This window comes from Poecilia mexicana, unplaced genomic scaffold, assembly GCF_051168715.1.
Source record: "Poecilia mexicana isolate PSO_F unplaced genomic scaffold, ASM5116871v1 scaffold_1, whole genome shotgun sequence".
Lineage (NCBI taxonomy): Eukaryota > Metazoa > Chordata > Actinopteri > Cyprinodontiformes > Poeciliidae > Poecilia > Poecilia mexicana.
The window spans coordinates 18,627,839-18,653,420 of NW_028263370.1; the positions used below are offsets into that span (position 1 = coordinate 18,627,839).

At 38.9% G+C, this 25,582-nt stretch overlaps 1 protein-coding gene across 2 annotated transcripts; it reads left to right on the forward strand.

Moving 5' to 3' along the window:
* Positions 1-4,575: 4,575 nt before the first annotated feature.
* On the forward strand, positions 4,576-24,103 carry gpr179 (G protein-coupled receptor 179). Of its 2 annotated transcripts, XM_088007607.1 has the most exons (12): positions 4,576-5,471; positions 7,943-8,051; positions 13,763-13,859; positions 14,971-15,191; positions 16,007-16,075; positions 16,747-16,856; positions 17,668-17,906; positions 18,243-18,381; positions 18,471-18,573; positions 19,495-19,641; positions 20,924-23,320; positions 23,555-24,103. In XM_088007607.1, the coding sequence occupies exons 1-12, from the start codon at positions 4,576-4,578 to the stop codon at positions 24,089-24,091; spliced, it is 5,064 nt and encodes a 1,687-aa protein (XP_087863733.1). In that variant the 3' UTR covers positions 24,092-24,103. The 2 variants fall into 2 exon arrangements, with proteins under 2 accessions (XP_087863733.1, XP_014863182.2); XM_015007696.2 differs by having other exon boundaries at positions 20,924-24,103.
* The last annotated feature ends 1,479 nt before the right edge of the window (positions 24,104-25,582 follow it).

Here is a 25,582-nt window from a genome sequence, read left to right on the forward strand (position 1 = left end):
AAAATGCCAGCAAATGTATTTTTTTTATCCTCCTCCTCCTTTAGGACAGAGCAGCATCCATCTGTGGCTGATCGGGAAAATGACTGCAGCTTCGGTCCAGCAGCAGCAGGCCGACCTCGGGTCACACATGCAGTTTGATTTTGGGCTGGATAAATAAAAAGCTGGAGGAGTCTCCGGTCAGTGAGCACAATCTGTCTCTGAACCGAGCCAGGCCCCACCCGCTCGGCTCAGCCTCCACATCAGCAACAATGATGGGAACCACAAACTGAATCTCTGGTTCAGCATCATAGCTGATGTGATTACTATTATTAATAACATTTATCACAGTTAAATGTTATTGCATCAGTGTGGGCTGGGGTAAAAAAAAATAATTTGATTTATTTCGCCTGTCATAAAAGATGTGGGTGTTAATTTTTTTAAGTCGTATTTTCACTATGTTATTCAAACAATTATTAATTTCGGAGTTCCAAACTAAATATTTAATTCACCAGTTAAACATTTAGTTTCTATGTATTTAGCTCCCAAAATAAATATTTATTTTGTATTTATTTTGTTTGAAACATTTAGTTTGCAAAATACATGTGAAATACATGTGCAGCTTTCAAGTTAAATATTTAATAAGAAGTTTAATATTTAGTTCCAAAAAAAATGTAATTTGGAGCTAAATATTTAGTTTTTACACAAAATATTTAGTTCAATTTACATCGTACTTAAATATTTAGTTGAAAATAAAATATTTAGTTCCGAACTAAATCTTTGTTTTCTCAATTTAAACATTTAATTCCCCCCCCCAATTTTTTTTCCCAAACTAAACATTGAGCTCAGAACTAACTAACTAACTAACTAACTAAATAAATAAATAAACGATCAAAATATTAAATTTGATTTTTAAAAAACATATTTATTTGAATATATGTAAAAATTGTCACTGTATTGTGACAAAATGGTAGGAGATAGTTAATCTGAGAAAAAAATCTACCTTCTCTGCTTTTTTTCAGCTAACTAGAAATAACCAATCAGAGCCAGGAGGCGGATCTTAGCGCTGCCAATCACTCTGCCTCTCGCCCCCTTTCTTTCTGCTATAGCATGTAGCCACAGATGACTGAAGATAAACAGTTTTCCTGTAACAATAGGTTGTTTAGCCCAGTTAGCAGGTAGTACATGAGTGTGATTGACAGCGCTAAGACCCTCCCCCTGGCTCTGATTGGTTGTTTTTGGTCGAGAGAGATGCATTTCTTCAGACAGCAACAGTAACACAAGGAGGAGGTGGAGGAGATTGACCTTTTCAAATATTAACTGTCCCATATTAAACTGTCACAACATGGTGACAAATGTGTAAAATAATATATTTTTATATTTACATACTGCAGCTTTAATGTATGGTCACAACATACAGCAGAGCCGGAGAACTGCATGAATGCCAATTGGCAGGCAGATGGCGATGTAGACCATTTAGTACTGATTGAAGACGCCGCTGAGACAGAGTGCATGATGGGAAAGTAAATGAGGGGCCATCAATATACACGGTGTGTGTGAGTGTGTGTGTTTACATGTAAGCCAACGTGGCAGTGTTTGCTCATATCTGCGGTTTATGTGGAGTAATCAAACTAACAACCTGCCAAGCAAAGCTCAGCACTGATGTGATGTAACACAGAGGTCATAGTTCAGCAGCATTAATATTACAAATTAATCACAATCATTTTTCATTGTTTGACTGAGCCTTTTCTCAACTTGAACAGACCCTTCCCCCATCACTCATCTCCTCAAAACTATAAACTAAACTAGCAACTTTCACTGAAATAAAGCAATCCTTATGCAGCCACCTCTTAAACAAAAAGGGAATTTAGTGCAGCAGCTCTAGTCCAAATAATATTTCAGGTTCTGGCAGTTCTAATGTCTCAAATTCAAAAATTGTGAAGGTAGGATTTGAGGAATCGTCACAAAATCACATAATGAAAGTTTGACTGAAATTGGGCAGCCATGGGTGAATCAAGATGGTGACCAACAGGGGCCAGTGCCCCTGAGGAGGTAATACTAAAATAGTTTTTTTTTATGATATGTGCTGGGACAGACCGATAAGGGACCAATAACAAATTCCAGTTTTATTTTACTAATAAAATTAAGTTACATTGTTGCACTTTGAGTTTCAGGTGTATTTCCATAAGTTAGATCAGGGGTCTGCAACTTGCAGCTCTGTAGCCACAGGTGACTCTAAGCCCTCGTCATATATTAAACAATCAAATATTGCCCAATTTTTTTGTTTAATTTCTAACTTTTATAAAAAAAATTCTACATATTTGTTGAAACTGTCACTGTGTTGTGACAGTATGTATAAGACAGATAATCCTCTGCCTTCTCCCAGCGCTAGCTAGAAACAACCAGTCAGTCAGGAGGCAGGTCTTAGCGCTGTCAATCACAATCTTTTGTGGGGCCTCTCATCCCCTCTTTCCCTCCTGCTCTGTGCTACGCTGCAGCTAGTCTAGCCTGTTGTGAATGTTCAAGCTAGTTAGCAAGGCCACTGATGACGGCAAATAAACAATTTTCCTGTAACGGTAAGTTGTTTCTCTGCCATTATCATATTTAGCAGGAGGTACATGAATTGACATCGCTAAGATCCTCCTCCTTGGCTCTGATTGGTTGTTTTTCTCATTGGTGCATTTCTTCTTGTTTATTGTTATCATAGCAACTCCTGGGCAACTGCCATGACAGTTAGTTGCAGTTACCTACCAAGATGGCTGTCAGCTACAGAATTCCCAGAAGTATGGCGTCACATGAGAAATATGTATTAGTAATCCATTAATTCTTTAAGAATTTCTGTAAAGTAGAATAAAATAGAATATAAATATTCTCTATTGGCCCACAGTGGGGGAATCCAGGTGTACAAGCAGCAAGTCAAAGGTAAACAGAAACATTCATGCTCAAACTATAGTAAAAAATAAATATCAACTTTGGCAAGACTCGTGGTACAAGAGACGGGACTGAAAGTCTTGCCTAAGAGACTGAAGTATCACATTCACTGATGGGAGAGATCCCCATAGCAATGACAAGTAGTAAGGAAAATAAGTATGAATACAAAACCTGACGTGAACAAAGAAAACTAAGTATCGGAGAAAACCAGGACTTTCCATGTATTTCATCCATCCACTTTCTGTACACCCTTGTCCCTAGTGGGGTCGGGTGGGTTGCTGGTGCCTCTCCAGCTAATGTTCAGGGCGAGAGGCGGGGTCACCCTGGACAGGTCGCCAGTCTGTCGCATTTCCATATATTTGTTAACTGGAAAGCTGTCAATATCTCCTGGCTGTGTGTTGAGACCAGTTTTACACCCCAAAAACACTCAATTTTGCCTAAATGTTTTTATCCAATTTTTAGTACAAATTTCTTTGTACACTCAGAAATACAAAAACAATTTACAAGTAACTTTTCAGCAAGATATAAGAGCTTATTTATGTTAATAATTCCTAAATGTTGCCTTAAAACAAGCTCAATATCTTCTTATAAGTCACCTGTAAGTTGGTTTTGTCCTATTTCAAGTGCACAAAGATATTTACACTAGAAACCAAATAAAATTCTTGGTAAGATTTTGTGGTTTTTGCAGAACAATTTTTAAAAAGTGCTTTGTTATGAACATCTTTATATGCACACAGATGTGTAGCCAGCACACAGGCAGGGGATTCCCTGATTGCAAAGCTCCTGTTTGGTTTCTACAATTGCATTCATAAAATTTCTAAACACTCCACATTTGATCTGCTTTAGAAGAGAGACAGAAAGCAGTAAAAAGCCCATCCACTCTCCTGTAGGAGGGGTTAATCCATCCATCCAGCCATCCAGCCATCCATCCAGCAGGGTGATTTTTGATGGATGCCCAAATGCAGCACAGCTTAGTCCAACACTCATCTCTGACCGACCGAATCATCCTCTCCTCTCTCCGAAGCCACACACACTCAACAGATGGACCACTCTCATCACCTTTCAGTGCTGGTAAGCAGCCCCATCAATATGGAGGAGGGGTGAGCGAGAGGAGCGAGTCGGGGAGGGGGTGAACAAGCTTTTCAAGTTTCTGTCAGTTGAGCTGGAAGCTCTGGAGCGAGAGGAGTCAAGGAAAACAACGGAAATCTGCTTACATTTCATCTCTTCGGATCGACATGTTGCTTTGATTTTTGGGAGCCATTTTCATTTTTATTGTTCTATTTAAGAACAGACTGCATTTGTTTCTTGTCAACAACTATGGAACAATAAAAGTTGGAGAAACCTGGTGGACTATGAAGAAATATGGCAGTTCTTCTCTTCATCTGTTACCAACTACAGAACACTGCTTGCTTAAAAGTCCTTCAAAGAAGGGATGAGTGAAACCTTGTGGGACTTTACTTCACACGCGTTGAGTTGTTGACACTAAATATTAGCAAGATTGTTGCAAACTCTGCAGCAAAATCCTCCAAGACACCTGTGAAATGAGGCATTTTTTCTAAAAGATCCTTCAAAAAGATCACAGATTTCCAATTGTTGATGCCATCTTTGCTCCAAAGATCACAGATTTCACCGTCTTTGTTCCTTTTTACCCTTATAGACTGAGTCAGAATGAATATCTGGCTTCTTCTTTTGCTTGCACCCATCCTAAGATCGCAAGTGACTCCAAAATTACCAGCAGTATTGTCCGGGGAGATGGCCAACAGCTCTGATTTTTCCACAAACACCACAAGAAGTTCTGAGGAATCTCCCACAGAGCTTCCTGAATTTGGTGAGGTCCCATCAGAGGCGCCCACCGAGGTGGAGGATGACTGGTCACCAGCAGAGACCTTTTTGTACACCGGAGACCCCTCCACTTTGAATATGGCTCGTTGTTCGCGGGCGTACAGCACCAAGGCGCAGTCCGGATCTCTGCCGAGTAACTTCAACGCCCCACTCCAACCAGCTCAGGATGCGCTGGCTAACACCGCCAACTTTCTCAACATGGTGTTCCAGGCCAGCGACCTTCGTGAGAGTACAGTGGATGAGGATATGGAGTGGTACCACGCCCTAGTCCGTTCCCTTTTGGAGGCAGACTTGCTTATTCAGCGGGCTTTGCTCACCTTTGATGCTGACCCCTCTGCCCCGGTGCCACAGCTGGTTCTTCGTGCGACTCGCAACCCAACTGGCAAACAGCAGGCCATCCTCCTTCAGGACATATCCAAGACCTGGGAGAGTCTCCACCCTCCATCTCCTGCCCCCGATGACAGCTGGTTTAGAAAACTGAAGTTCCCAGAGTCCGGCCAACCAACAGCTTCCCTGTCTAAGCGGGTTCTCCTCAATGACCTCACCACATTAGATACGCCAAAGTGGGGACAGGGTGACAGCTACGTGACCAACCGAACCGGGGTTCAGTATGCCAGCGCCCCGTTTCTGGACTGTAAGGACGGGTATTTTGAGCCTGGATGGATTCTCACCCTGTCTACGTCCTTCTATGGACTGAAGCCAGACCTGACACCAGAGTTCAGGTCAGTATCTCCTCACTCTCAACATTATGGGTGCTAACCTCAATAGTGAACACATCCCTTGTAAGAGGCCTGGTTTTTGTGATTTAAAAATGAGAATATGATAAACTGCTTCAAAAAGTTTTGATAAGATATATCTTATCAATTGCTTGTTAATACAAATAGCAACTCATCCAATCATAAGGTAGCAACTCAATGGATAGAGGCCAGAGTTGGGTAGTAACTAGTTACATTTATTCAATTACATTTACTTGAGTAACGTTTTGGGAAAAAAAATAGTAATAGGAGTATTTCTATTAGACTGTACATTTTACTTTTAATTGAGTAAATTTACTATGAAGTATTTCTACTCTTACTTGAGTAAAATTGATGGATTCTCTACTCACTGAATGAAAAACTAACATGTTTCAACCAGAAACTTACCAGACACAGACTCATACCTGCAATTTCTGATAAAGTTTTATAAGTTTTGTATCAACAGAAAGTGATTTAGATTTTTTTTCTCCTGGTTTTGTTATTTTTTTGTAATTTATATGAATTGTTGTCACTTTGGTTCTTAAAATACCAAAATTTCCACTTAACTTTATATTTCTGGTCTGTCTGATTATGTAGTTTTTAAATATTAAATGATTGATAATTTGATCAGTTTCTCGGTACTTTTGCCAAATACTTTTTGTGCTACTCTTACTTTAGTGCAATTTTTGGGTACTCTGTCCACCTCTGAGTAAGACACTTTTGGTGAAGACAGTTTAAAGAAGAAAGGGGATGTAAGTGACTTTGGTCTTAAATTGAGAAAATATGAAGTGATCAGCAGTTGTGTGAATTTGTTGGTGTAAAAGGCAATAGGAGAACAGACTGGCTTAAGATGACCTGTCAAATAGCCACTTGTTACAACTAAGGTATGCAAAATATCTTCTCAGATTGTACATATTAAACCTTGTAGAAGAACAACAGAAGAAGGCCACACCTGGCTGCAATGCTATCAGACAAAAACAGGAAACTATAAGAGTGAATCCACACAGATTAACCAAGATTGAATGGTGACATTGTGGAAAAATGCTTCCTTATTCAACGAGTTTCCATTTCAGCTCCATCATTCAAATGGTACGGTCAAAGTTTGGTGTAAACAACATGAAATCATGGATCCATCCTATTTGTGTCAACAGTCCAGACTTTCTGTGGTGACATAATGGTGCGGGGGTTTATTTTCTTGGCACTCTTGCAGTCGCTCAATACCAATGTAAATACCACACCCTACCTAAGTATTGTTGCTGATCACTGGGATGTGGTGAAGATTCCCATCATGGATGTGCAGCTGATAAATCTGTAGCAACTCTAGAGGTGTTTCCATTACAAATGTGCGCAAATCTTTGTTTATATTCTATATGTCAAAAAAACATACTTTCACAAATGCGGTGTTTCCATTAAATAAGAAATTAAATTAAAATCACACATGAATAAGCTTGTTCACACAATAAACCATTAAAAACAGTGTCAATAACAGATGCAAACAGTTAAATATATTCATAATTGAGCCATGTCGTTAGTGCTCATCAAACTTCAGCTGCTTATTCAGGCATTTTGGGGAAATTGTAGTCTATGATTTTACTGAAGAGCAATGGATTCAACATGTTGGAATGACACACAACTTTTTATAAACTGTGCAAATCTGCGAGAGCTCTGGTGGAGTCAGCTCCACACTGTCCAAAAAACCCCCAACCAAAAACAAACGATCATCTTCCAACCGCTTCCTGTTGTCTTGTTCTTCTTTGTTTTCGCCAGAGGTAAGATCCAGCTGTTGATCACATGACTTGAAAAAAGTATTTTGATATGGCTAAAAAACCACCTCATCCTAGGTTAAACATTTTGTTTAATCAATTTTTTAATAATTATTTTTTAATTGCTGTATGTCCATTAAGCAAATTTATTATATGGTTAATAGTAACACAGCTTGTGTTATGCTATATGGACCAAAATCTCAGAGGAACATTTCTGACACCTACTTGAATCTATGCCACAAAAAATTAAGGCCATTCTGAAGGCAATCGGAGTCCGTAAGTTATAAATTGTACCCAACAATGAAGCTGAAAAGAATCAAGTACTAAAAGCAGCTTAATGAAAATGTGCTTCAATAATCAGTTAGTTTCAGGGTGCGAACATGTAACCAGGCTAATGCTGCCAGATTTTACATTCCGCCCTTTACGGAAATAGCAAGCAAACTGTTTTTGCTTGCTTTTCTGACAGTAAAACCGGATAGTTTGTCTTAAAAAAAATACATTTTAGAACAAGCAACAAACTAATAAATAAGAATAAATATATTTCTCATTAGTTTCTTTTATTTCTTGGGGAATGAGATGTTGCTTTCTGGAGGAACAATTAATTGGCATGATTGAATCAAAAAAGCAGTTAAGAATTGATGACTGAAGCTGCATTGTTATCTTTAATCATATTGTTGGCCATGTTTTGTGTTTCAGAGGTGTTGTACGTGTGGATGTGAACATTCAGGACATTGACTTGGATCAGTGTGCAACAGGTGACAGCTGGTTTGCTGATACTCACCAGTGCAATCGCACCAGCATGGAGGTAAACAAAGGAGAAATTATCTCAATAAGACAGACAATTATTTTGTACTTTCTTTCTTTAGTTGATTAAGAATTAGGCCATCCAGTTGACCTGATGTTGGGTGGCTTGTTTAATATTTATGTTAAGAAGTTATGATAAAATTCAATGTTATTGCAGCGTAGTATTTTGAATAGCAATCATCATTGTAATATCAGTGTGCACAGTACTGAAATGATGAAGGTCAACTTGAAACTTTCAGTATTTTGCAGGTTAGAATTTTTCAAGTGCCATACATTGACACTTTGTCCAGTAAGGTTTATCTCTCACCATGGTGGCCTATTATGGCTAAATTTCCAACAAAAAAACTCAGAAATGTTTAAATTATAAGCAGAAATTTTCCAGAAAAAAACATTTCTGGGCTTAAAAAGTCAAAAAATTTGCCCGAAAAAAATCCACCAAAATCTTCGAGTTTTGAAAATTTTCTTAGTCTCAAAAGTAAACATTTAAAAAAAAAATTTTTAAACTAAGAAGTTTTTTCCTAGAAAAATTCTTGGATTAATCTAAAAACCTGAGAGTTTTTTCAAGCAAATTTTCAACTTTCAAACTCAGAAATTCAGACATGTTTTTCTCAAAACTCACTGAATTTTTTTGGGCAAAAATTTACTCCTTTTTTTCTATCTACAATGGCCCTACTACGCCGTCCTACCCTCACTAACCTTCGCACTCAAAGCTTTCTGGTATGTAACAGCATCAGGATTCAGGGCCTGACAAAAATCTTGGCAGGCCGTTGCTATGACAACAATAAACAAGCTACAAGAACTAGCTCTCTCCTCCTTCCTAACTTATCAATAATATAAATACAGTACAACTATTACTCAACCACAATTTTTGAGTACACTACCCATCTCTGTGTAACACTAAGATAAATATCAGTGATATTTACTGTAGTACTTACTGCCGAACTAGCAAAATTAGCTTAGCTAATGTAGCTTTTAACTGCAAGCTCAGTCGGACACGTAGCCTATGGGTTTCTACATGTAGCTACTTACTCTGCCAGCCACCAGAACTTTTTTATTCACACGAAGAGTTCGTACGTCTTTTACAGATCCGCTGAAACATTAATTATATACGTCCATAGGTTTCAGGCTGCAAAGCTCCTCCATGTACGCACTTTTCGTGTTCGCAGTCAACTACATCGTTGTATGAGATGGAAGGCAGCTTACCCACGTCGTCTGACATATTTTCCCTCTGCGTCTCATACGGTCGATACCGACAGCAGCGATTTTTTAAATGTATCTTTCTCTCATTGGTCCACATATTTCTCTTTTTTGTTGATGTCAAAGCCGTGGGTCTGCTATGCATTGCCTACTAAAATGGTGCGGATCCCTTCCGGTTCAGACTTGTGAGAACTATATACTGATTTTTGTGCTGTGACTTGAACTTATTACATTTTTACTAGACTTAATGTTTTTTCCATTGATGGATATTGACTCTCATTGTGATTCACTGGATTCCCAAAGCCTTAGAAATAGTATAATTTCCACTTTATTTCCATTTTTTCTTGAACTGCCTTAGCCTGGAGCAGTAAATAAATACAGTATTAGGAAAGAGTTTATCTCAAAGACTCTTAGGGCCTTAACAATCACTTGAAAAGATATACTGGGGTGACAAGAAAATAAACAGTTTCCTCTGTAAACAGAAAAACTCCCAACCCTGATTCTATCGTTTACTTTTATGATTAATTTCCTTTCAATTATGAATGCTTAAACACTGTTTTTTTTTAAGTCACAGCTTAAGTTTTATCGTCTATCTTCTGCTCATACTTTATTAACAAATGCACTCATCTGTTGGCTGTTGGCCCAACCAGCCCTGTATCAGCTTCCTTCTATCTGATAGGTTGACATCTATTTAAAAGTGGATGGGGTTGGTGGCGGGCAGCAGGATGATCTGATGGATTATAGCCATAATCTAGCACACTGACATACTTCCTCTTTCATAGAGGTCTAAGCCCAAGGGAAGAGTATTCGAAAAATCCTCTGACACCTCATGGCACCAGTTTCCCATCCTGATTCAGTCTTTGAGACTTCTACGTTACTGACTGGACAGGATATGGACTGTCCTGTTCTTCATCTCACTGCTTTTTTCAATGCCAAAATGCTGCTTATAATTTGAGAACATCACCTGGTTTTGAAGGTTTAGCCTTGATATTTATAGAGGAATTACATCAAATATGAAGAAACATCCCATAGCATCCCATTCTTTTATGGATATACAGAAAGGAAACCCAGAAAAACTTTTTTTTATTCCTAAAGCAGCATGATCTTGATACTTGACACAATCCATTGATGTTTGAATTATCTAGTCCCTAACCCTAAGCCACTTGATACATTCTTGTTGGTTGTACAGGAGGCTCCACTTCTGCTTTTCAAAGCTTTAGGGTTGTGTAATTGCACATCTGTTTGCAATTTCACGTGCCAGTGTAAACGTTGAGTTGGGGGGCGTGCAGCAGCTTATTTGGATTTAAAGTGACAGAGACCCTAAAACAGCTCAAAGTAGGCAGAACTGAGCAGACTAAAATCTCATTATCTAAGAATGATTTTGTACAAAAAAATCTAACAAACATGTTTTGTGTAACCCATAAACTTATCCTAACCTCTTCAAGGAACCATCATAGGTCACATTTAAATTGTATGATTTGGGTCAAATGTTTGCATACCCTTCAACAAGCTTCTCAAAATAGTTTTGGCCCATTTCTTCTCACTGCTGCTGAAACTGAATTAGATTTGAAGGCCTTTTTGCTCACACACACTTTATTATTTTTGTTGAGACTTTTGAGGGTTTTAAGTCACTTTCTAATATGTTGGTGATACAATTTTTTTTTCCATTTATAAGGTCCATTTGTGCCCATTTTTATACTTTCTGGCAGGTATTGAGACATTGAATGTTGCCTCACATTTCAGCTGTAGTTTCATCAGACCACAGGACAATCAAGGCATTGGTCCCTGTCTGCATTAATATATCTAATCTGGTTTTTTATGTTTCCATTAGAGTATTTGTTTCTTCTTTGCTGAGTGGCCTTTCAGCCCATGTTGGTACAGGACTGGTTTTAATGGTTGGTTCAGTAGGATGACTTCACAAAAGACAGACTCAGGCTTTCTATTTATTCTAATCTAAGGAGAAAGAAAATCAAGATGGTGGTTAACATCAGGCCAGCATCGTCTGCTCCTATACATAAAATAAAATAAACATAAACAAAGTACAGAGCAATGATTCCCAATGAACAGTTGACATGACAGTTAACAGTTGCAGAACTAAACACAGCTGAAATGGATAATGGTTAAAAACATATACAAAATATGGCAAAATTACACATGAAACCCTGTATATAACTAGATTTGTCTAAAATATGTGTTAAAATATAGCACTAAGAAAACACAGTTACAGATGGCAACAGAAAAAGGGGGAGGAGCCAGTCGTTACTGGTTTCTATGGTAACCTCCACCCAAGAGCAACGTGACTTAATGTCAGGAGAAAATGACTTGTTGACGAAACAAAACTAATTTGAAGAATTACTAAACTAATACAGGCAAACTTCACATCTGCAATCATGTTTTAAAAACACTAAAAGCTTATGTCACTCTGACTATTGTGACATTTAGATAATAGAAACAGTTTTGATGATATCAACTGACCCATAACAGGAGAGGTTTGGTCTGCTTTAATGTAAGACAGAGAGGATGCAATACTATACTGTATATTTACACAGTGTATGTAATATATCCGGGTTTAAATGTATACATAATCAAGCCAAAGGCTTTTGAGGTCAGAGCTAATGCTACGACTACAAACACTGTAGTAAACAATAAAATGGCTTTTTAGCAGACATGAAGTTGTAAAGCTTTGGTTATTTCTAGTTAAACATGCCAGAGGAATAGATCTGAATGTAGATGTGGGCATGGAGAGAATCAAGATGACTGCTGCGTATAATCCATGTTACATTAATGGTCAACTAGTGCCATTAGGTCTTTGAGCATTCAATAAAGAGGCTGTGAGTTTGAATATCCCTGCAGTCAGTGTGTGTTTGTGTGTGTTTGTCTAGGCTGGAGAACAGGATTTCTCTAAAAAAAAAAGATAATACTCTCAGTTGAGGCATTATGTGTCCATTTAGCTTTTAGCTTAGATTAACACACACAGCATCTAAGCAAGTGTGTGTGTGAGTGTGTATTAGTGTCTGTGTCCTGACTGGCTAAATTGATGCTAGCATAAGAGAGAAGTAAAATGAGACTGAGTATCGTGACCCTGAGTTTAACCTTGATTCAGTCAGCTCCTGTTAGCTTCACTGTGCAGAATAATTGTGCTGCTGTCTCACATCCTCTTTATTTTTAACCAGAGGTACTCCAATGTCTTTGGTTTTGTGTAGATCATGTGTCAAACTTAAGGTCCAAGGGCCAAATTCTGCCCGCTTTAGCTTTTTAAGTGGTCCTCAAGAGTCTAGAGAACCTTTGAGATAGCAGTTATGTGTTTTATTTTAGCAATGAAATCAAAGGAGTTTTTATCTGTATTCTGCCTATTTAAATCAATGTGAAAAGATGTTCAGTATTATTTAAATTTAAGAAGTATTTATTGAATACAGAGATAGTTATTTGTTCATATTTAAGGATATTTTAGGACATTTTTTTATCTTTTCTTGGCCCAAAATGAAAATTAGCTGGTCACTCTTGGTTTAGATCAGGGGTGTCCAAAGTTGGTCCTGGAGGGCCGGCATCCTGCATGTTTTAGTTCTCTCCCTGGTTTAACGCACCTGGATCAAATGATGGCTCATTAGAAGGCCTAAGATGAACATTGACATGCTGAAAAGGTTGTTACTACAACCAGAGAGAACTAAAACGTGCAGGATGCCGGCTCTCCAGGACCGACTTTGGACACCCCTGGTTTAGATTATATTTTTGATTAATTATCAATAATCTTGTGGCAGACCACCAGGGGGCTCCACTCACAACTTGGCTACAGGATGTTTTGATTTAAAAAGTACGTGGCTTTGTATTTTGAACAGTGACACAGTGGTGCAAGTTGGTCTCACTGTTGCCTTGCAGGAGAAGGTTCTGGGTTCGATTCCCAGCCCAGGGTCTTTCTACATGGAGTTTGCATGTTCTCCCTGTGCATGTGTGGTTTCTGGTGCTACTGTTGTTTTCACTTGGAGTTCAGTAAACAAGATGATCAATTCAAGCTCCTGTGTCATTAATCTAACTCCCTCATAGTCTGACTTCATAGCTGTTGCATGTCCAGAAACTCTGCCTTCCAAAATCCATCAAATAAAAGTTAATATATTGAAGAGAAATGCAAACTAAACTACATATTTAAAGCTGCAGTATGTAACTTTCACAAAAATATGTTTTTTCCATGTCATCTTGTGACAGTTAATATGAGACAAATCATTTGTAAAATTACATAATTACAAATAGCGTCATATTTTCTTATTGAATAGGATGCAAAAACAGGTTAAAAATAGGCAAGAAGAAAAATATATCAACGCAGGGTCTTTGTATCTGGAACAATAAATAGATCTGCAACACAGTCAGGTCCACTGGATCAGATGGACTCTATCTCCCAAACAAAATATGACAATCTTTCCTTTATTTTCTTGAGATGACCACAAACTCACACAGAATAACAAAATCAGACAACCTGTAAGTAAATGACCTTAAAGAGTGAAAGCAGTGTCTCTCTTTCAGTGTGTGCCGGTTCCAGGCCGGGGCTTTCGATTCGGTCAGTACTGCTGCCGTTGCAAGGAGGGATACTACAACCCAGAAATCTCTCCTGAGGATTCAAGTAAGTCAACCAGTCTGGGTTCACCCTGGACTGGTCAGCAATAATCAGGGTCACTAAGGAAAGTTTCTGGGAACTTCAAGTTAGTTACATGACATTCTGTTTTCCCTGACACACGCATCACATTTTTACAGCCATTGGCCTCTAGACACATTGCAGCGTGACGTCACACACTGAAGATCCTGCCCCCAGCTTTCCTGCTGGAGGGCAAAAAAGCGGTTCACCAACGATGACTACCATTGGTTTTAGCTGTCAAGTTGTCAAAATATCACTCTAAAACTTAATTATATGCCTGATATGTAAAAGAAAAATGGATGGAGTGCTTTGCTATTAATTGTCAAGACTACAAAAACTTGTAAAAAAGTTTTCATTCAAAAATAGCAAGAGGGAGGTCACTTATGGTAGCTTGAATATGACAGTCTTAGCATGTAGATATGCTGTGGGATTTGGTGAGTTCTGGGCAAGTTTAAATTAAGAGGTGTTTAAATTTGCTACCACTGCTGTGTACATAGTCGTAAAATAAATATCAACCCTGAAAACATAATACTGTAACGGACTGGATGTTCTGTTCTTTCTGTGGGAAATGTTTGCTGCTTCTTGGTGTTGGATCCTGATTCACCAGTTGGATCCTGATTCACCAGTGGAGCTGTTGTCAGTCAGTTGCTATGGGAACGACTCTGCAGTAGCCTCCTTGTTACCACTGTCACCATGTTGTGACAGTTTTCTGTCGGTAGCAGTGCATTTACTCAGACAGCAACAGTAGCTCAATGGAGGAGGTCGATATTTTCACAGATTATCTGTCACAACATGGTGACATTTTTAACCGATATTTAAAGATTTTTTAAATAAAAGCTACATACTGCAGCTTTAAACAGAAGACAAGAAAAACTATATATCATTTGAAAAATGTGAAGAAAGAAAATATAAATTAGGTTTTAAGCAACATGATGGAAATTATGTGTATGTGCATCTATCTCTTTCACATTTTTGATAATTTTCAGGACAGGTAGAAAAAAAGCTTTACAGACATGATTTCTTTCACTGGTGCATGTGAGAGCTGCAGGTTGCACATGGCTTCGCCTAGGTGGTGCAGATGCATACGTTTGTTTTGCAGATGGAGACCCTATAAATGGCAGCGAAAGCAGCGTTACGTGTTACCCGAACATGCCCATCTGTCTCCCATGCTGGCCCGGCTGTAAGAGCTGTCGGGACAGCACCCCCTGCTGGGTGCAGGAGGACAAGCTCCTCAGGGCCGGTGTGCTGGCCCTGCAGGGAGTCTTCATGTTCCTCGTCTTTGTCAGCATGCTGGTGTCATATCAGCACCGTCAAAACCGGGTAAGTCACATGTCTTAGTGAATCAGGGCAAATTGTATGAATTTGTTCCACTGGCAGATTATAATTAGTACTTTTTCATCAACATCAAGGAATTATTGACTTAAAACAAGGTCCTATATGTTGCTGAAAAATTACTTGTAAGTAAATTTTGTCTTATTTCAAGTGTGAACCTAGACAGAAGTACTTGGTGAGATTTTGAGTTTTTGCAGTGAATAATGCCATCATGTCTTTGTTTAATATGTCAATGTTCATATTTTCCACAAATTGTTTACGGATTACTGGACATTTACTCTGTACATCAGAATAGCATGACTAAAACATGCAGGATAACATTAACAAATTACAGTAAAATAAAACATTTTGAAATGTATGAGAATATGCAGCAGCTAGTGAAGTAGATTGTAAGATTAAAACTAAAATACTCTGCCAAAACACAAAATCTCACCAATTATTTTTGTCTAGTTCCCTGAGTAAATTTTTTTGACTACAAAAGTAAGACAAAATTAACCTTTAAGCAACTTTTCAGTAAGATATAGGAGCTTGTTTTCAGTTGATAATTCATTAATATTGAGGAAAAGCTACTAGATTAATTCACTTATAACATGGGAAAATGTCTTGTTATACAATGAATTATTTACATGTAACAAGCTAATAATTTAGCTGAAAACTTACTTGCAAGTTTTGTCTCATTTCAGGTGTAAAATATTTGCACTAGGAATCAAACAAAAATACTCGGTAGGATTTTGTGTTTTAGCACGCTGGGCTTCATCTTTTCATTTTGTTTTCTGCCTCTTCCTCCGCTTCTTTGCCCTCAGAGGATCCGCGCCTCCAGCCTCCTGCTGCTGGAAACCATCCTGTTCGGCTCTCTGCTCCTTTACTTCCCGGTAAGTACGATGTAAAGTTCCTCATGCAAAACACACCGTGTGCGTTTCTCAGCTCCAGTCATAGATGATTTCTCTGAGTTTGTGTTCATTTTGTAACATCTGCCATGCTCTTTTCGTTTATGTGCCTCTGCTGATGAGGGATTGTTCCTGCAGACTGAGACAGTGTGTGCAGAGCGGCACATTAACGGGAAGTGATTTAACGTGTCAACATGTTAATGGGCTGGCCGCTCTGCCCTTCTGAACTACTTACAGTCATTTCTAAAAATAACAAGTGATCAGCATTTAACAGCTAAGCAGCATTTGAGGTACAAACAGAGAAGCCACCATACAGAAATACTAAGCATAAATTATTACACAAACTACTATAGCATTTTCGCTACGTTTTACTTGAGCAGAAATATGTTGAAGTATTGCTACTTTTACTTGAGAATTTTTTTTTTTGGCTACGCTACTCACCTGAGATAAAAACTAACTAAATAAATAAATAAAAATAATTTACATTTATGGAAACATTTGACTTACTTTCCTAACATATTGGCCTCTGTAAGTAAGTTAAAGTGCAAACAGCCACTTCTACCCAGTTCCCTGAGGTAGCCGTACTTTGCTAACCTTTGATCAACACCTTTATGCTACATTACTTGTATCAGAGTTGAGTTTGTCTCCCCCTGCAGGTCTTCATTCTGTACTTCAAGCCCAGCACGTTCAGATGTATTCTTCTGCGCTGGGTCCGAATGCTTGGCTTCTCCGTTGTTTATGGCACGATCACACTGAAAATGTACAGGTAAGGAATTAATATAACACCAGAGAAACGTTATATCAACATTTAGCCAGCAGCCGGCTAATCTTCTGCTATAAACCACAGGCACTGGCTGCGTTTTCACTGATAGCGCAAATCCTTGCCGCTATTCTGCTAATGTCGAAGAATCACAATCTCGGGTTTTCCATTAAGTAAGAAATTAAATTAAAATCACACATAAATAAGCTTATTCACTCAATAAGTCATTAAAAATAACTGTGACGACAGATGTAAACATTTACATGAGACATATAATTCAGTCATGGCGCTAGTCATCATCTCAGCCATCAGAGGAGATGTCGGCGTTTTATTCAGGCGTTGGAGCAACAAACCTCTTATCCTTGGGTGTGGCTACTAGGCGTTTTGGAGAAACTTTAGTCGGCCATTTTACAGAAGAGCTTTAGATTCAACATGTTTGAATGACAGAACTTTTTATGAACTGTGCGATGCTGTGAGAGCTCTGGAGAAGCTAGCTGCACATGGTCGTAAAAAACAGAAACAAACCGTCATCCTCCATCCACTTCCAGTCGTCTTCTTCGCGGTTTTTGCCAGTAGTAACATCCGGCTGTTGATCGCTTGACTCGGATGTGACTTTATCTAAACTTAAAAAATAGAATGCCTTCCTTCAGGTACTTTCTCTACATCTTCAGCGGGATTTAAGTTGTTTTACAGCTAGAAAACCTCTGATTTTTCTCACCTACTTTAACATTTAGCATCCAGCTAGCATTACCTGCCTCTTGGTAACAAGTAGAGGAAGCTGTGCAGTGCAACACTGACTGCCTCTCTCCCTGACCAGGGTGCTGAAGGTGTTCCTCTCACGGACGGCCCAGAGAATGCCCTACATTTCCAGCCTCCACCTGCTGAGGATTCTGGGAGTGATGCTGATGACGGTCAGCTGGTTCCTGTGTGCATGGACCGTGGGTGTGCTCCAGAACCGAGACAGGAACATCCCCGTTTTTGTTACTGCTACAACGTCAGATGGCCAGGGATTCACCCTGTGCTACCTGGACCGCTGGGACTACATGATGGCTGTGGGTGAGTGTGGGCAGAAGACATGATTATTGATAAATACTTTCAGACTATTTGCTTATTTATTTCAACTGCAATGAATACGAACTAAGCAGCCTACCAAAAATTTTATCTTTTGCGAGATACACCTTGTTGTTATCCGGTTGGAACACTTTTTGCTTTCACAAGACGTTGTTCCACCGCATCCCATTGAGATCAAGTAACGGTGGAGAGCGGAAAACAGTTTGCTGCAGATCTAGAAAATAGCAATCAGGCCTGAAAACCTGGCTGCAGTGATGGAGTCAGCAAACAATATTTATAATTTGTTAATCAAACACTCATTCGGTCCATTTTTTACTTCAGCTGAGCTCCTGTTCCTGTGCTGGGGCAGCTCCCTGTGGACCGCTGTCAGGCCGGTTCCCTCAGCCTTTCATGAGCCTCGCTACATGGGCATCGCCATCCACAACGAGCTCCTGCTCTCCTCCATGTTCCACCTGTTTCGGTAATGCAACCCTTTCAGGCTTTCATGTGTACTCTGAAGTACAAACTGGGCTGAGCGAGCGTTAATAATGTGCTTCCATCTTGCATTAGGTTCACCTTTCAGTCTCTGCATCCTGACTGGATGCTGCTGCTGTCCTTCATGCACACTCATGTCACCATCACAGTTACACTTACGCTGCTCCTCGTTCCAAAGGTATTTAACTTTTACATTAAATTTATGGCTTCGTAGTTTCTTAGCAGCAAAAGCTGCAATGTAACTTCAAAGATTTTGCTCAGAGATAATAAACATTAATTTATACTTAAACCAATCAATGATTTATTTATATAGCCTTTTACACATCAACAACATTGGTAAACAAAATACTTAAACATATTTTCTGTTTTTACAGAAAACATGGTAAAAACAAGGTAGATAAAAGAAGGTAAATAAAACCAGAAGTTCCACTACATTTTTAGGTATTAAAAACTTGCCTGAATAAAAAAAGTCTTGAGTTTTTATTTAAAATGGCCAAATTCGGTTATAGATTAAAGATCTAGTGAAAGCTGACTCCAAAATGCTTTGTCAAACCAACATAAGTACTTTGGAACCGTAAATAAATATTGACTGACCAAAAGGAGCTGGTGCAAATAGAGAAGCTCAATAACTGGGATACAAAATGGGGAGCAAGACTGTTAAGAGCTTTAGGGATAATTAATAAAAGTTTAAAACCTTTTCTAAAATCGACCTGAAGCCGATTGTTTCCCCGTCTGGAAGTGAGAGTTAAAAGTGTGACCATAGTTGGTGTAGATGATGAAACCCAGACTGAACTACTTTGGTGATATGTTACATTTTAAATCCTTTTTGAAAGTGACCCCTACATTTTTTTTTACAGTCGCTGAATTTAGGAGTCAGAAATTCGAAGTCAGTGGTAGTAAAACCAGTTAAAATAAAACCAGTTCTGTTCTGACTTAGCCACATACAGTTAGGGACTTTTATACAAAACTCACATTTTGTTATTCTATTTGGGTTTCCACTGCTTCTTTAATATAGACAAACCAAATATTCAAGTTATCTCTATTCAGTACCAGTTTTTCTTATATGTTACTCTTCCGTGTACTTGTGCATCTTCTGTAGTTTTTTTATGAGTCTAAGGCCAGAAGAGAGGAGATAGCAGCAGAAGTGTATGAAGATGAACTGGATCTGCGACGTTCTGCCTCTTACCTGAACAACAGCTTTTGTTCTGCTTGGAGCGAGCGCAGTATGGACCCAGATGATTTTCAGGTAAAGTCTCATGTCCCCTCACACCAGGCTTTAAAACTACAGCATGCAGTTAAAATTAGATGTTTACCCCAAAAAGAAATTTTTTAAGATCAGACAAAACTTATTTCATTTAGGGTTAGATAAGAGTATCTTCTTCTAATTCAAATAAGATTCATTAGAAGAATCCCTATGCAGGTGTTTCAAGCCAACACCTCAAACTCCTGGTACAGCCAAAGGAAATCAGGCAAGATACCAGGAAGAATTATTTCCAAATGCCTGAAGGTGCAATCTGTTCAAACAGTTGAATGCAAATATAAACAGCATGGGAAAGTACAGCCATATCAAATGAAAGCTGCTCAGACAAGAAGAAGCCAGAAAACAGTTTGCAAATTAATTAATTGTTTTTGGAGACACTTCCTATAGTCTCATTGAGACTAAACGTTCACACAGCAAGTCTTGAGACTCAAATTTGATTCTCCTAAAATCAGATTTTTTTTTTACATCGTTTTTCATGCTACTAACTAAATGTTACCACATTCAGACTTTTGTGTGAATGGTTCAAAACCCGGATGCTCAAAAGAAGAACGTAGAAGTTGTTGAGCAGTGCGATCCGACAGTGTTGTCAGAAGATCATAACAAGACTGAGGAAGCTAAGAAAAAAAGAAAGAACTGCCAGCTGCAGCCGTTGTTTACGCCCAGATTTACAGTGTCTCACTTCTTCTGGTGCAGAATTTTGATGCATGTCTCACATCATTGACATAAAAGCTGGAAAAATGCATCATGACCATTCTGACTGCAGACGTTGCGAAATCTATCAGATCTGATTGAGTACAACTTATGAAGTGGCACAAACCAAATCTTTTTGGGGAAAAAATTGCATATGGGCAAACAAAATTGGATTTGGGTCAAATTTCCCTGCTGTGCGAACGTAATTTCAGACTGAAGGGTTAGGTAATATGAAATAGGGGGAAATTTGCAAGATGGAAATCAAAATCTGAAACAGCAACATTAGTTAGAGGTTAGTCATACAGTTTAAAAGGACAACATATGTTTGTGTTTTTATACCGTGCATGTAAATATTTGGTTTCAACTGCAATTTACCAAATGTAGAGGAAATATCAAGTGTAATGGGTGTAATGAAGGATTCACCTTTCCTTCATTACACCCCCAATGTTTTCTCCTGACATAAAAATAACATTTAGACTTTCCTCTGACTTGTTTCTTTCATTGTCTTTTCCTCTCTGTCGTTTCAACTTTCTGCTCAATTCCAACACCAATTTCCTGCTTTCTTCACATGAATCAGGATGAGCTTAAGAAGTTGTATGCCCAGTTAGAGGTCCACAAGGTGAAGAAGATGACAGCAAACAACCCTCATCTCTCAAAGAAGCGCAGTTCTCGATGTGCACTGGGAAGATCGCTTATCAAAAAAATAGCTGAGTTCCCAGAAACCGTAAGTCGGCAGTGCAGCCGTGAAGAGAGGGATGGATCCTTCCGCATTAGACGTGGGAGTCACTCTGATTCGTTTAGGATGGCACCAGATTCTGTAAGTATCAGTTACAGAAGTTCAATAAAATCCCATTCATCGTTTATATGCAAGTCCCAAAATGATCATCATTATGTGAGAGAGAGAGGCTCCTCATTCCGTGACTCTACGTTAAGGGCCAATTCTGTGAAGAGATCCTCCCAGCGATCTGAGACAGACTCCCTGGATATTCCACCTGGGGTGTGCAAGTCCGCCAGTGCTCTGAACTTGACAATTGATACCAATCTGCTGCATCCTGATCACACAAGGCTTCATAAATCCTGGAGCCTAAGCTCCTCTACCACCCATTCCATAGAGAACATCCCAAAGATATCTGGTGGAAGTGCAATGCAGTCAAAGCAGAGCATTTCCATTAGCGATCAGACGCGGAGTGCCCTCCAGTCTGAATCATTTGACAAGGCTGAGGTCTGTCCCTGGGAGGTGGAACCAGAACAATCAGGGGACAAGAACACAAAGCATGTTACATACGCAAGCTCAAAGGACAGTGAGGAAAAGGAGTTACCCTCCCCACAAGCACTTGTTTGCCCCTGGGACCATCTGCCGCCTGTTGAGAAGACTCCTTCCGTGGACAAAAACTCCCAAGCTGACAGCGTGTCACCTAAAACCCCAGTAACTGTGTCTGCAAGTGCACCAGGTACACCAAGACCCAAGGTGACGAAGGATCAACGAGTCTTATCCTTCCGCACCCCCACTAATAAGTGGCTCTCTGTGAAATCTTTTATGTCATCTGTTGACAGTAGCAAGTTCAGTAAGGAGATACATTTAAACAGGGAGGATTCCCAAAAAAGCCAGGAGAGTGCCTCCACAACACCAGTGTCTGGATCATCCAGTAGGCGTCCAAGTATGGACAAGAAGTCACTGCAGAAATTTAGTATGTCAACAACAGATGGAAAGCCCAGCCTTGTGAAGCAGAATGCTGTCAGGCTGTCTTCTACGGATTCCTCTGATAGAAGCCCACGAAGGATTGTGATTGTAAGATCAACCATCTCCCCTCCTGATGCTGATGATCCTCAAAAAGAGGGCAGCCACGAACATGTGTTTCTATCAAGGCAGAGCAGCAAACGTAGCAGCATAAGTTCCTGGGAGACCATAAGCAGCTCAAGAACCCCTTCAACTCGTCGAAGAGGCAGCAATCGAATCAGACCAACTGTCAATGCATCTTACACAGATGTTTGTCCTGGGGATGGAGCAAGTTCTGCACAACCAGGAGAAGGACCAAAGAAGCAGCAGAGCATCAAAGCAAACATCTGTTCGCAGGAATCCCAGGTGATGGAGCGCTCAAATGTTTGTCCATGGGAATCACAAGACCAAGGGACTTTGAAAGGACAACAGAAGACTCGGGTCGAAGCATGTCCTTGGGAATCACACGATATTCCAGTCACTCCGCACTCTATGACATCCAAAGATCCGCAGACTCAGTCTTTTAAAGTAGATGTTTGTCCCTGGGAGAATGTAGAAACTCCCCAAATTTCAATAAGACAAGACAGCGAATATGCAAATGTTTGTCCCTGGGAGGTTCAGGACAAGCATGAAAGTACATATGAAAACCTAAATCCTGCAAGAAACAAAGGTACGCTGATGGTACCTTTTCAACATGAAGTCATGAAATCTGCCATCTATCCCAGTTCATCCACAGAAGTTACAAAAGTTACTAAAGCCCCCAACACAACATCCCCTGCCCTGAATTCAAGTACAGAACTGTCCAAAGCAGCTGAAAGCTGTCCATGGGATTTCCCTGATCCACCTAATCCCATGGAAGATATTTGCCCATGGGAAACGGGAGACAAAGAACCTTCACACAAAGACTCTGCTTCGCAAATGACTATGAACAAAGATGTGTGTCCTTGGGAAAGTGGCCATCAAGACAAACCTGATGTATCTGAAAATACTGAAGGGACAGATAGCAACAGGGTGAATGTTTGTCCATGGGAGACAGAGTCTTGTGAAAAAAAGGAAGTGTCCAAAACAGAGTCTCAAAGGCTGCAAAGCCCATCAAAAGTGTTAAGAAAGCAAGACAGTGGTATGGCAGATGTCTGTCCATGGGAGACAGATGATCCAAAAATTCTCAAAAACAAGGACAATGCTTTGGCAGATGTTTGTCCATGGGACACAGAAGACACTACAGTTACAAAAGGGCAAGATAGCATTAGAGAAAATGTTTGTCCATGGGAAAACGAAGAATCTAATGTCTTAAAAAAGCAGGACAGCATTAGAGAAAATGTGTGTCCATGGGAAAACGAAGAATCTAATGTCTTAAAAAAGCAGGACAGCATTAGAGAAAATGTGTGTCCATGGGAAAACGAAGAATCTAATGTCTTAAAAAAGCAGGACAGCATTAGAGAAAATGTGTGTCCATGGGAAAACGAAGAATCTAATGTCTTAAAAAAGCAGGACAGCATTAGAGAAAATGTGTGTCCATGGGAAAACGAAGAATCTAATGTCTTAAAAAAGCAGGACAGCATTAGAGAAAATGTGTGTCCATGGGAAACAGAAGACCCAAAAGTGCTGAAAAAGCAAGACAGCACACGGACAGATGTTTGCCCATGGGAGACAGAAGAAACTAAAAACAAAGACGTTTGTCAATCCAGTAACAAAGAACAGAGAGGTAACGTAAATGTTCCCACAACTGTTGCAGAAAATGTTTTGTCTACCAACAGTGACACAGATGTCACGGACAACCGGATTACTCTTGAAGATGAGACTCCAGGAGACATGGACACGGAGCAAACGGACGAGTCTAAAGCCAACTTGGCTTTGGGTCGGCGTGACGCTCTGTGTCCGTGGGACATCATGAGGAGCTCATCAGGCTCATTTACAGACAATACTACAGACATCTTTACATGGGAGCCTGAGAACATCCCAGAGGAGGATGAGGAAGATGATGCAGAGTGTGCCGCTGAGGCTCTCGTTTTCCCACCTGATTTGTGAAATCAAAAGGAAATAAACGCTTTCTGCTATTTGAGTTAGCAGGAGTTAGGGTCAACCCTAATATTGAACTATACACTGCAAAACACAATATTTTACCAAGTATTTTGGGTCTAGTTTCCAGTGCAAATATCTGTAAACTTGAAATAAGACAAACCTAACTTATAAGTATCTTATCAGCAAGATATAGGAGCTTGTTTTAAGTCAATAATTCCTTAAATTTGATGGAAAGTACTAGTGCAACTGGAAGATTATTTCATTTGTAACAAGATTTTTCCCATAAGTGAATTAATTTGGCAGTGGAACTAGAACTTTTTCTATCAATATTAAGGAATTATTGACTTAAAACAAGATCCTTTATCTTACTGAAAAGTTACTTATAAGTTAGTTTAGTCTTATTTCAAGTGTATTAAAATATTTGCACTAGAAACTAGACAAAAAAAATACTTGGTAGGATTTTGTCTTTACCATGTAATGTGAGTTGGGTTGTGAAATCTGTCAGAGACTTAATTACTTATGATACATTTTGCAAACAAGTTTTATTTTCTACTTTTGCGTCATATTACATCATGTTGCTTCTGCAGGTAATTGCACGCACATTGAATGGCAATACCAGCTCCTGCTTCCACTCTCCATTTTAAATGAAAATGTAATTTGTGTCTTCATGTTTTTATTTTATTATTGGTCTTATGTGTGTTTGTTTAAGTCTGATCTAAAACCTGCAGCTATGACAGATTTAAATGCAGTATGGGAACTCTACTTTTCAATGAATGCTTAATGCTTTGCAATAAAATGTTATTAAAAGATGTCTAGGTGACTTAAATTGAGTTAAAACTGTAGGCCATGGGTCTGCAACTTTTACGATCCAAAGAGACATGTTTTGCTCTCAATCCTGCTACATGTCTAGACCTGCAAATTGATAAATACAGCTTATAATTTTTCATAAATATTGACTGCAGAAAATGTTATTTTTAGAGATCCATTTATAGTATACATCTACAGAAGAATAGATCTAAAAGAATTACTCTTGAATCCTTTTTCTGTATTTGGTATAGATTAAAAATAGCTATAAAACACATCAAAATTAGAAACACAGAAAATTATTTTTTTTTAACTTTTTTCCAGAATAACAGAAACCCTTTATTTACCTCAGAAGTAAAACTTTACCATGTCAAACATTAATGCAAATTTTTGATTAAAATGAAATCTCTACCAAGGATGACCTGTTAATAATTTTTACATTTCATTTAATTAATGTTTGTGGCATAATAATAATAAAGTTCCTTCAACATAAGAGAAATGATGCTGAAGTTTATCTCAGAACACAAGAAAATTATTTATTCAGAGAATTTACCATCAAATCCAGAACTATTTTGTGTTTGTCAAGTTATTTTGTAAGCTCTGTATCATATTTGTATTATGTCTTTTGAAACATATAAATTACTGCAACACAGTTCATGATTTGCCTTGTGAAGAAAAGCAGGTGGAACCATC